We start from the raw sequence: 12,437 nt of genomic DNA on the forward strand, positions 1-12,437 counted from the left end.
CAGTCTACTCCGCTCTACTCTACCACTGTACTCTACTGCACACTTCAGATTTTAATTCTTAACTTACACCATCACTCACGACTTAATAATGAAACAATAATAGCCATTTCACAGCAGTTAATACATTTTTAAAATACTGTACAACCACAGTGCTGTACAACACGCTAAAATAGACTTAACCAATAGCTCTTGCAGAGGCGAGACCTATTGGCTTTGTAATATTTCTACTCCTAGCCTTCCACCCAGCGTTTTGTGTTAGTCAGCCAGCAACTCTAATGGTGGGGCGGTGAAAGAGGTATTATATTCTAATTAGCAGGGCAGATTTGAACTAGGATGCTAAATGGCAATATTTTCATTTTTCTCCTGCAGATAGAGGAAGAAAGTAATTGGAAGTGCTTTAGTTAAAGGCAGGCCCACTGGAATTATGTAGCAGAGAGGACTAAATTATACGGAAGGGTTGACCAATTTATGTGGCAAAAAAAGCACAGTTATGCATTTACAACACCAATAGATCTTACTCTCACAAATGTAAGACCTATTGTACTGCAAATGCTTGTTCTTCCTCAGACTCCTTTCTGTATATCTTTCCTGTTTTAACACATATGTACATGTATTCACATCTTGTAATCTAGTTGTCGAACAACAAATGTTTTACCATTCAGCGAAACAACAACGTGAGAATTAACATTGAGCATCTGTGGTATAGCTATAATTTGTTCCTCGATGGTATCAGCAATTGATGATTACTAATTATGAAAAATAATAAAATGCAACCCAAAACGGGTGTCCTAACACTGAGGGCTGAACACTGTTCTCCGGTTGGACAATGAAAGGGAGCTGAACAGCCAGGTTTTGAGATGTGTATAGGGAAACTAATTACTGAGATGGATCTTAAGGGAAAAGAGAAGCTCTTGCTAATAAATAATGCCAAAGTAAAGTACAGCCCTCAAGGGTTGTTATGTAAAACAAGAAAGTTTACTCTCAAACCAGTTTGGTCATTCAAAGTAATATTTGCCTCAGTGACGCAGAAAACGTAGTTTTCAATACAAGTAGAATTTCTAGTGGCAGTTTTAACTTGTTTGAATATACAAAAGGTTCATAGCTCAACATCGATCACCCTTTGCACTTTTAAGACAAAGTCTGTTTAACAGGACACAGCTGGTTTTCCTAAGCGGTTAAGAGCCATATTTAGAGGCATATTTAAGAGCCCCTAGTGCCACCAGAGCGTCACTTGACGTGACACTCTGGTGGCTCTATGCCCTGCGCCGTATTTACAAGGTGGTGTTAAGTAACTTTTTTGTGGCTTAACGCCACCTTGTAAATACGGACCCTTCACACGCAGCACTTTGCGTGGAAGGTGGGTGAAATGGGTGTTACAGTGGGCGTAAACCTGAGGCAGTGCTAAACTCCAACGCCACCCCAGGGCTGGTGTTAGCAAAGCACAATGAGGCGGAATACTTATATTCAGTCACAGAAGGGGCGGGGGCACATTACATTATAAAAAATATTTTTACAAAATTACCCCGCTCCTCGACACTCCACTCCTCCGTCTTGCTGCAGACGCAGGCTCCCTGCCTGCCCTGCAGCCAATCCTGACACTGCTCAGAGCAGTGTCAGGATTGGCTGGGAGCCCCTGCATGCTCTCTCCAGCCCGGCAACTGTGTTGCTGGGCTGTAGAGACCCTTCTGCGCTTGTGTGTTTGGCTGGCCCAAGACGGCTGGCCAAACATACATGCATAGTGAGGGGGAGTGCTGAGCATTCCCCCTCATTGCTCGTCATCCCCGTGGCTGTGCCCCTTTTCCCCAAAAACGATAATAAATTGTGTTTATTATCATTTTTGGGAAAAGGGTTTGCAGCTACCTCTGCTTTTATTCCTCCTGTTTTTATTCCTCCTCAATTGTTGCTTTTTCTATGTGTGCTGCGTTTTGCAGCACGCATAGAAAGAGCAAAATGTCAGAAATTATTGTTTATGTGCGGGAAGGTGTCCCTTCCTGCACATAAACAATCATTTCAGAATGACGCTTTGGCACCTCTGTATGTGCTGCAGAAGGCAGCACACACAGAAGTGCCAAAGCGCCATTACTGATTGTTTATGTGTAGGAAAGGACACCTTCCCGCACATAAACAAACCCCTCAACGCAAACATCCTTGCACAATAGTGCAAGGATGTCTGCCTTGACGCTGGCAGATAAACTTAGTGCCAGCGCAGGGGGAAACGCAGGGGTGCACCGTATTCTAATAAATAAGGCACATCCCTGCATCTCCAAAGTGATGCAGCACTGCTGATTTTGGCGCAGCACTGCGCTGCGCCACTTTTCAGTAAATCTGACGCTTAGAGTTTGGCAGGCAGGATGTTATCCCCTCCGCCGCATTACAAGTACCATTGACTATGATACGTTGGAGGGGACACCATCACGGTTGTTTCACACTATCCAGTCAGTCTAACTCTGAATAAGGGCTTACGTTTGTGACTTATAATGTATTTGATAACTAATGACTCGTGCATATGTATCAAACAAGAAACTGGCAAAGCGTATTGGAACTATTAATTTATCTAAACATGTATTAGGAACTTGAGTTTTTCTGCTTTCCAGTGTTCCTTTTCAAGACGTTTGTTACATAAATAGATTGTGAGGCGTAACCTCAGGGAATGGCTTAACATGATTACCTAGCATTCAGAAGTAAAAGTTGGCGATTGCCTTGAATTCCACAGGCAATGCCTGGAAGTGTGTGCAAAGCTGTGGAATCCAAACTTCGACCACTTTAGTGAGTGTTTAGGGGGAATTCATATTCTGATATACGTATTTGGTATATTAACTGCAAAGAAAACTTCAAGGTAAGCCTACTGCAGGTTTAGGCTCTTTGTCTCCGTCCCTACTGTTCTCAATAGCTGGTTAACTATGTCCTAATGTAATTATATATTTTAAACAAGAGAGTATCAGTGTATTTACTGCTCTTACATGATATATTATTTTGGTCTATAGCTGTTTTAACACGGTTTTCGGCTGTACATTTGATTTTTTGATGAAGACTTTACATCACATTGTTAACATTTTTTAGAGTGATGATTATCCTCATCCTTTTCATATTTTCCTTAGAGGCACCATAGGTCATGAACTTGTGTGTGCTACATGTACGAAATATAATTGCTTGGATATTGAAGGCCCCTGACATTTTCAGTCATTTGGAATTCTTATTCCACATCAAGAATATGACAAAGGCAAATTCATGGCACACACAGTATGAAATTCTGTACGAATTGAAGTTACTAAATACGTAGGATGCGTATCATGACATTATGCCAATTTGCATACCTCTGAATTTCATGTAAAATCATCATTAACTGTTTTTAATTTGTGGATACTTCCTATCATATATTGTAAAGAAATAGTTTAATTCTAGGCATTCTAGCCTCTTTTCTGACCCAACCACTCTATTTATAGACAAAGGTCACATAGGTAGGCAAAGGAACAGAGAGTGGAAATTAAAGCACTTTACATATAATACAAGGGTTGTTGTAAAGTTGCTTTCTGTTCCCGAAACAAAAAGCTGACATCATCCACAGATAGTTCAGGCTCAGATAAATAGTTGCTTTGTAGGCAACACAAAGGTGAAATCTACTTGTGTTAAATATCCTGTTAAAGAACTACTTTTTTTTGAAACACACACAAAAAGTACATGACTTTTCACATAATCTTGTACAATGTATTCTGGAGGATCGATATATAAAACAAAAACAGTATAATCTGTGTATTGTTTACTCTGACAGTTTCACCTAAAACCTTTTCATACCCATTTACATTGTATCTTTGGGAGCAGTACATGAATCGAGGCTGATCAAATGAAAATAAGAACTAGTCTGGTTTTGAGTAGTATCAGAGTGTGTGTGCTTTGTGAAGCAACAGTAATTCCTGACCTACTCATTTGGGTGGGGGAGGGGGGGATGGGTTAGCTCTGGATTGACAGTGCGGCAGTCTGCAAGTACCAGGTCTTGAAAAAATACATACAGTAGTCATTGGCTCTGTCAACAAATGTATTACTTCCTTAGGTCATGCTATTCGCTATTTAGTTTACCATTCAGCTTTCTACAAAATGCTTCCCTTGGAATGAATGGATGAACCAGTTAACATGCGAAATGTACACTCAGCACACAGTCACATTCAATTATGTATCTCTTATGTGTATTCTAAACAGAAAAAAAAACGTTTTGATATTATTTTCTGAGCATTGACAAAGCAGACTTTAATGCGATAAAAAGCATTTGTACATCCAGTACAGGTAATCAGTATTTGTGAATGCCTCTTTTTTAATATCCATTGGTATATGAAAGCCATACCTATTGGCTTTACCAATTTTTGTGTTTGATTTGTATTTCCCTCCTTAGGTACCCCTTAGCATTTACTGTGGCACTATTTTGGCGTGAGTCCCAATTTTTAATGACACACTTGTTGGGAATCCACGTTTCCCCTCGCAGAGCAAATCTGTGACTGTATAAATTATGCTGTGATGAGTATATTTGTTGTGAATGTGCAGCTATTGTAACGCCTTAGTTTTACACACATACCCTTCTGCTTTGATGCTTTAAATATCATTAACCTTTACTATAAACACAAACTTCCCGTTTACTCATAATGTAATTCTTCTCCCAGCCATAACTGAGTTTTAGTGAAATGGTTTCTAATAGGAATAATCGCTGCTCTCAAGAGTTTAAATGCTGCGTCAAGAAATTGTCCTTGAAGAAAGCGTTTCGAGATGCAATAATTTCCATTGGAAGAATGGGTGAACTACATGTGTGCATTCAAATTATAAAAGCCGTTCAAATAGTTCAATAGTGATATCATGGTAGTAAGAACTTAGGCAAGATCTGTGCTTGAGGACATTTCACAGTTTCATTTTGACCAGATGTCAATTACCTGCTTTTCAGTAAAACTGTGTATGCTTGTGTGCAGTCAATATCAGGAGGGCAATGATGCTCAACTTGGACGTGACAACAGTGTATAAAGATAAAACAGACATAAATTTGACAACATTAACAGAGATCAGAGGCATTCTCAATTACGAAACAGGATTTTCATCTCTATATATGTATGTATTTGGCCATACTTGTATAGCGCAATCCTACCTGGGAATCTACAAAGGGCTGAATGCTGGGTTAGAGTTTAGTTCTACAGTTTATGATTATTTAAAATGAGGAAGGTAACAAGTAGGGCCTAGCCTGTGGTGCAGTACTACTCTGGTAAGGAAATTTGTCTGGACGTTCTCTCTGAATTGCAGGATAGTTGGAGTATTTCTGATGTCAATGGGAATGTTGTTCCCAATCATGGGTTCACAGGTGGAGAAACTCGGACTTCAGTGTTTCCTTATTGCAATTCTTGCCTCTTTGATATGCTGACTCCTGGTATGTTTTGTATCATGAGGAGGTTAGTTTCTTGTTCCGGTATGAGGGGTACTATTTCTGACGGCCTCATAGATGATGCACATCTCTTGAACATAAGGGCCTTAGGAAGGAGCCAGTGTACTTACTTCAGCACCGGGGTGATAAGGTCAAATTTCTACAAACCTTGATGAGAAGAGTTGCGGCATACAGGTTGTCTTTTAGTGTTCTGAAGTAGTGTCAAGAAGGCCTTTGACCAGAGCATTGCCTCCATCCACGTGGGAGATGACCAGGGCCTGCACGGTTCTAAAACCAGCTTCTGGTAAGAAAGGTTCCACTTTTTTAAGGGGCTGGTATTGTGCTCTCTTGGGGTTTTGGTGATGTGCTATATGACGGAGAGGTTTTTGTTAAGTGTGACTCCAAATTCTTTTCCAGCATTTAATCTCTTCTACACTCACCGGCTATGCATAATTCTGCCATCTAGAGGTTGGGTCCAGAAGTGTTTGTAGTAGCCTTTTCTCTTGTTTCCTTTGGGTCCCAACTTTGGTGGAGCCCTTATGACTCTCAGTGATGCTGGCCATAAGCTCCCAATGCCCCCATACTTGACTTCTGTACTATGTTCTTTTTTCCACCATTTGGGTCTGAGGTGTATGAGGAGAGCAACTGAAAAGCAAGACTTTTCAATAAAATGTCAACAGCAACTTCTTGGGGCTATTACTGTTGCAGAACAAACATTGCTAGAATGAGAAGTCCAGTTTTTGGTCGAGCCTAGGCAGCGCGCATGCACTGTCTATCGACATGCTGTAATCTACATCTGTGGGCTTGCAACACAACCATCATTTTCAATTGTTCCATATTCTGCCTGTCAAAATTCCTTTGGTTTCTTTGGTAAATGCTTTACTTTTTGACCCGCGTTTTGGCTGTTTTGTTCCCGCCATGGAGATTGACCCTATTACATGGATTATTGCACGATCATCCGTATATGTTCATGTGGGCACACTGCTTTTTTTCTTTTTCTTTGGCTTGTTTGTTAGTTTCCTGCTCATGTTCTGCTCCGTATCTGCAATGGTTTGTTTCGGGTCACTTGGCTTGTGTTCATGAAACACACTAGGCCGATGCCACTCTGCTCGTGCATCAAGGAGTCGCCCCTCCCTGGGTACTTGGTAGCCTCACTGTCGGGCCCATGACACAGCAATCCCAGCACACTCACCAGTCCTCTCTATTGCGCAGGGGAGTCTTCAGCAGGTCTTCCAGCTCTGTTTTCTGGACCCCCAGTGGTGGGTCCTGTTGAGCTGTGGATAACTGACTAGATGCCTCCTTATGCTATGCCTGGTTTTGGGGCTCTACTGTGGTGCCCTGTCAGTTATTGCACCTGTGCGCATGCTGAAACCGAATTCAGGACAGCACTTTCATTCAGCAGCGGTCACAGAAGGGTTGTGACTCAGCAACCCGCACTGCTTGGACCTCCTTACACCTCATTCAGTTAAAGCTGTACTTTAAACCCCATCCTGTCTATCAGATAGGAATGAAACGTTCCACACCTAACATGGGCACTGTGGGACCCGGTTCGATGTACCCACACAACATGGTCGCTATACAGACTCTGCGTACCTATTTAGAAATGGAGTTCTAGTCTTTGTTTATTACGTTCTGATCGGAATGACACGTGTACAAACACTTGGAGTAGCCCATTGAGATTTTAAAAATGCTACGAGTCTGACCTGCTTCTGTCATTTTAAGGTCAGGTAAATAATTGTCTCTGTTATTCAGCAGATGTCTCACCATCAGCACAGTTTTTGACTACTCAGCATGAAGTTCAGGTAATTGTGCCATGACGCCAACCAGTCGTAAGCTATACAGTGTGCGATATGCAGTACTGTCCACGATAAAGAAGAACACAGTGATGTTTGCAGCGATCTAAATTAGTTCACCCATTGGCTATCAGCAAAGTACCAAAATCTAGGGGAGGGGAAGGGGGCTATTATATTGCACCTGATAGATTCCAAACTCAAGAGTGTTGAACTTTATCCAATGCAATTAATACCATATTCACCTTTGCAGCATTTGTAATCAGGTCCTAAGTGCTGTATTTCACTTTCTCTCCCTGCTTTATAGGTTGAGCCTAGGCAGCGTGAATAAGGTGTTTATTGACATGATGTAATCTACGTCTGGGAGCTTGCACCACACCCATCACTTTCATTCGTTCCTTGGCCTGCCTTTCAAAATTCCTTTTGGTTTCTTTGTTAAATGCTTTACTTTTGTCCCACCTTTTGGCTGTTTTTTTCTACCTTGGAGACTGACCCTGTTACGTGGATTATTGCACAATCACTCATATAGGTACGTGTGGGTGCACTACTTTTTTTTGTTTTGCTCCGGCTTGTTTGTTAGTTTTGTTAGGTGTTGTGCTCTGTATCCGCAATGGGTCATTTTGGGGCACTTGGCTTGTGTCCACGAAATGCGCTCAGTTGATGCAGTTTGACAACCAGAATGGAGCTGTGTATTCGTGTGTAAACACACTTTAATTCCTGATACGCTTTTGGAGCCCACGCAGCTTGACGCCATGCTTAATGTTTCATTTTTTTTTTTTTTTTCCAATTAACTGCTCCTTGGATTGAAACTTAAGTTTTATATATTTTTTTTAACTGACGATGCCGAGACTCGAACTCTGCTTCCCAGTTCCAAAGTCGGCCGCTCTAAATGTTACACCACATCCTTTCTCCAAGACAGTTGGCATGTTTTTTAGCATGTTGTGTAGCAATTGTATAGCTCTTCAATCCCTGGCAGCACAGCACCAAGGATAATGTGCTGCATGGTTAATCACTTATAAGGTCCCAAAAGCGACACCTATTGGCTATGTTAGAGGGTTGTAATGCCTGCTCGTCTTCCAAGCCAAACAATATAATTCAAAGGGAATACAAGATTTTTGTTCACTAGCCAAAAATTTATAAGGCTCAATCACAATTGGAAAAACGAGAAACGTTGTCAAAGAGATTTAAAAAATAACATAATTTGGATGATATTGGCATTGTAGAAAATAAGATGCAACTTAAATACATAACATGGATGATGTTGGTAGAGCACCTTACCAAAATTAAAGATTCCACAATGAGACCGCAAAGAGTAAGAGCACTAGACTTGTGCTGCTGATACAGTTGGCACCAGGGTATCTTATTGATCCGTACAATGGAGAGGGTGATGCTCGTTATCATACTATTTATATTTGTTTGTCACATGTGATTTGCGGATATTTGGAGGGGAAAAGAGTTCAAAATGAGTTGGGACATACCTTCACATACAAGGTCATGTACTAAATGTAATGCATACAACAGTCTTTGTCTTGACTCAATAGAATCATGTTACCTTTAAATCACTTCCCTAAGATCCAAGGGTTAGGCTACTTGAAATTATTTGCAAAACATTTCAGATTTCACGACAGAGAACAATAGAGTTCGAAAATCCAAAGACAAGGCTTGGCTTCAAAGCACAATCGAATTAGAAGAGCTAAAGAATGTAGATTCGTTTGTAGCAAACAAAAGCGCAAAATGTCAAAGCTTTGCATCTAGGTATTACCATCCGCTGTCAGAGGAGAATGCTCTGTTGATAAACTTGTACTGGAAATTTGCACATGCATTTCCTCGGACATCAGTAATTCAAATTATAATAAAGAAGCTCAGGACAGACATTGAAGATGAGTCATTTTATGAGCACCAGGTTGGTCAAGTCAGATATGGCACTCATGTCTTTTGGAGATGTGTCACCAAACACTATATCAAACTGCCAATACGCAAGGATCTGCTGGCACTACAGAGGAGAATATTATTTTACCCAGAGCCACAAACTTTGTAGCTGGTGTAGCTGGGAGCTGTGCTCCTGAGGTTGTACGAATTCGGATTATTCATCTACTAGATAAATGCATGACTATTATTATGGAGGCAAAGAAACTATCAACTAACAGATATAATGATAAAAGGTGGTGTAGATATATTAATTGTTCTTTAAAGAATATCCACTTGGCAAGCAACATTAACTAGTGAAACAGTCAGCAAATCTCAATTAACTTACTTGTTAGAAGTCGGACTTAGTTACATATCAGTAAGAGTACATCTGCCGGCCACTGTGGCATATGCAAGAGGGGTACAATGAGAATACATTTTTGAAGTACCAGTCATTAAACGCTTCCTTGAAGGAGCTAAAAGAATGTGTGCCACGCATGGAACGCCACCACCTCATTGGAACTTAAACTTTGTGTTAGCTAGGTTAAAGAAAGCACAGATTGAGCCTATGCACAAATCTACTTTTAAATATCTCGCCCTAAAAGCAGGTTTCCTAATAGCAATTACTTCTCTAAAACAATAATTTGCAATGCAATGGGTCTCGTATTTGCTCGAATTAGAGTTATTAGCGTTGTGAACTCCTAACAGGACTTTTCTTGCCACATAAATTGAAAATAAAATGTAAAACAGTTTCACATAAGCAAGCCGATTCACAGTGCCACGGCCACCATGAGCAACAGCACGAAGGAGAGACACAAAAAGAAAAAGAAGTTTGCTTATCGGCAGAAGTGAAATTAGCCATGTAACAGGGGCGATGGCCAAGGCGGTAACAAAACCTCCTCAAGGAGAGACAAATGTAAACCATTTACCAGTGTCATCAAAGGATTTATGAAGGGCAAGGCAGTGAACGAGTGGTAGTGATGGGCGTGAGGTGGGTGTTGTTAAAAGCCAAGATACATACCAACACATTGGAAAAGCAGAGCTTGCGTGCTGCTATGCTCAACCTAAAAAGGTTAGTGAATTACAAGCACTAGCAGTTGAAACGCCATACTTACTGTGCACAAGCCTAGGGTAGTGCTGTGGGCGAACTTATCTTTCACACCAAACTGGTATCATTTTGTCATGTCAATCACTCAATATTTTAGCTTCAGTCTTTCAGATCCAAGCAATGCAGGAGAAACAGGTGTACATGCTTTAGATGTTAGAAGAGCTAATATTTATTATAATCAGGAGACCCAGTTCTTTAGAAAAAAAGTAAAGATTTTTTGTGGCACATCTCCACAGCCAGTGGGAATAATTGTAACCAAATGCACCAATAGGAGGAGGATCAATCAAATTATGCTGTCAATTAGCAAACAATATTTTAGCTGCAAGGCTAAGAGCACATACCACAAGAATCTGTGCAGCTATATTAGTTTGTCTTGCTATTGTGTCTTTATAGGACATCTGCAATGCAGCAATATGACACAAATTTACCAAACATTACTATGTAGACATTCAAGCATAAAATGAAATTATAGTAGGTCAACACATTTCAATACACTTATTCAGCATTACTCTCTCTTCAAACACTCCTTTATTAAGCCAGAAAAACCACTACATATATTCTATGCACAGCATGTGAATCAAGAAGAGATTATACGATCCAAAAGAGAGTATTTACTTGCATTATGGTTTTGAAGCTTAAAACTTTGTAGATTCACACATAACCTTCCCAGTTCCCCTGTAAAGGAAAGGGCCAGATGCAAAAGAAACAAAACAAAATCTAACATGGATGTCACGTATGGGGACATAGTGTGCTTAGAGCTGACATCATAGTGTGTCATTAGGATAACACCTACATTGACGTCTAATGGAAAAAAATAAATCTGCAGAGCTATGCACAAAACGCAACTCTAGAAGAAATTCAAGCTGCAAAACCATATGAAGATATAAATAACTTCTCTCTTGCAATGTCTGTCAGCAGTGGGAGGTGAAGACTAGCTTCAATGGAGGTAGCCAGGCATCTGTCTGTGTTTATTTGAAGCTATTTGTGAACACGTAGAATTCACTCTTTGCTGAATTCAGCTTTAGACATGTACTTGATATACAGGTTCATGGCTGGTTAACTATTGCTGAATGTCATTGACTGAACAGATCTTAAGGTAGAGATAATGGTCGTTAGGTTACTGATGAATATTGATGTTGTTGGTAAGTGTGGATTTGAGGGGCTCTATGTAGAAATTAAAGTTGATGAGGTAGATGATTGGTACCTGGAGCACACTGTAGTCTTCCGTAGTCTTCTCTTTGTCTTTCAGTCTATGGATTAGTCATTAAACAACAGTCTGAAGGTGGTGCCGATGAGTTTGTCATATTGTGGATGCCCAGTACGTCATTGTCGAGACTCATTACAGACGTGTGACGTTCACAACTTTAACCCTTTAGAGGAAAATAAGTTAATGATTTAACCTCTAAACACCGTTATAAAGCAAAACAAACACGTTCCTGTTATTGCTGACTGCTCTCTTGACTGATGATGCATTTCTAGGTTGATAATCTAGAATAGTTTTCTGTAAATTATGGTGGTATCTCAAAATGTTGTGTATTGTTCAATTAATTTCTACTGATGATAACGTTCTTCCTAAATCGTTGCTAACCAGTTGCTAAATATGTTTATTGAGGTTAAACCACTGTCTGTTTTGACACTTCTCCAACAGGCTTTGTCCCAGTGGTGTCTACTTTGTCTTTATAATGTGACTTTTCATTCTTCCCATAGCAAAAGAGAAAACTGAGATTGTACATATCAAACACCTTCAACCCTGCTAAGCCTGATGCCGAGGACTCTGATGGCAGCATTGCATCCTGGGAGCTCCGTGTAGAGGGCAAACTACTTGAGGATGTAAGTATTAACATCATTCACCCTGATAAAAGAAGATCATCATTGTGGGTTGTTGAAGACCACTCATGGGAAACTAAATCCATGCCATTATTTGAGGTTAGACGTAACTCAGAGTTGTAATATGAATGACCAGATTATATCTGTACTGTAGATCATTACTAATTATCGAACTACTGACTGGTGCAGTTCTTCACAGCAGAATATGTTACAATGATGGATTGATTAGACCTTCATTTCGATTATAAAAAATAATCATAAAAGCACACAAAAATCACAAACTTCAATAGTCATATAATAAATAGCCACAATAATTAAAACCATTAAAAGCCATAAACATTAAACACATTGTCATATCAGAGCCCTGAATTCTAAACTGAAATACCATATGTTTTTTAAAAGAACTCAAAAATGT

General features: G+C 40.1%; 1 protein-coding gene across 4 annotated transcripts in view; it reads left to right on the forward strand.

The window, feature by feature from the left end:
• SMARCD3 (SWI/SNF related BAF chromatin remodeling complex subunit D3) overlaps positions 1 to 12,437 on the forward strand; it is a 2,604,506-nt gene that overhangs the window by 1,098,432 nt on the left and 1,493,637 nt on the right. For all 4 annotated transcript variants that reach the window (XM_069210707.1, XM_069210708.1, XM_069210706.1 and 1 more), the window contains one exon: positions 11,903 to 12,025. In XM_069210707.1, coding sequence (XP_069066808.1) covers positions 11,903 to 12,025 — 123 coding nt within the window. The remainder of the gene's footprint in view (positions 1 to 11,902; positions 12,026 to 12,437) is intronic.

Source organism: Pleurodeles waltl, chromosome 10 (genome assembly GCF_031143425.1).
Source record: "Pleurodeles waltl isolate 20211129_DDA chromosome 10, aPleWal1.hap1.20221129, whole genome shotgun sequence".
In the NCBI taxonomy this organism is placed as follows: domain Eukaryota; kingdom Metazoa; phylum Chordata; class Amphibia; order Caudata; family Salamandridae; genus Pleurodeles; species Pleurodeles waltl.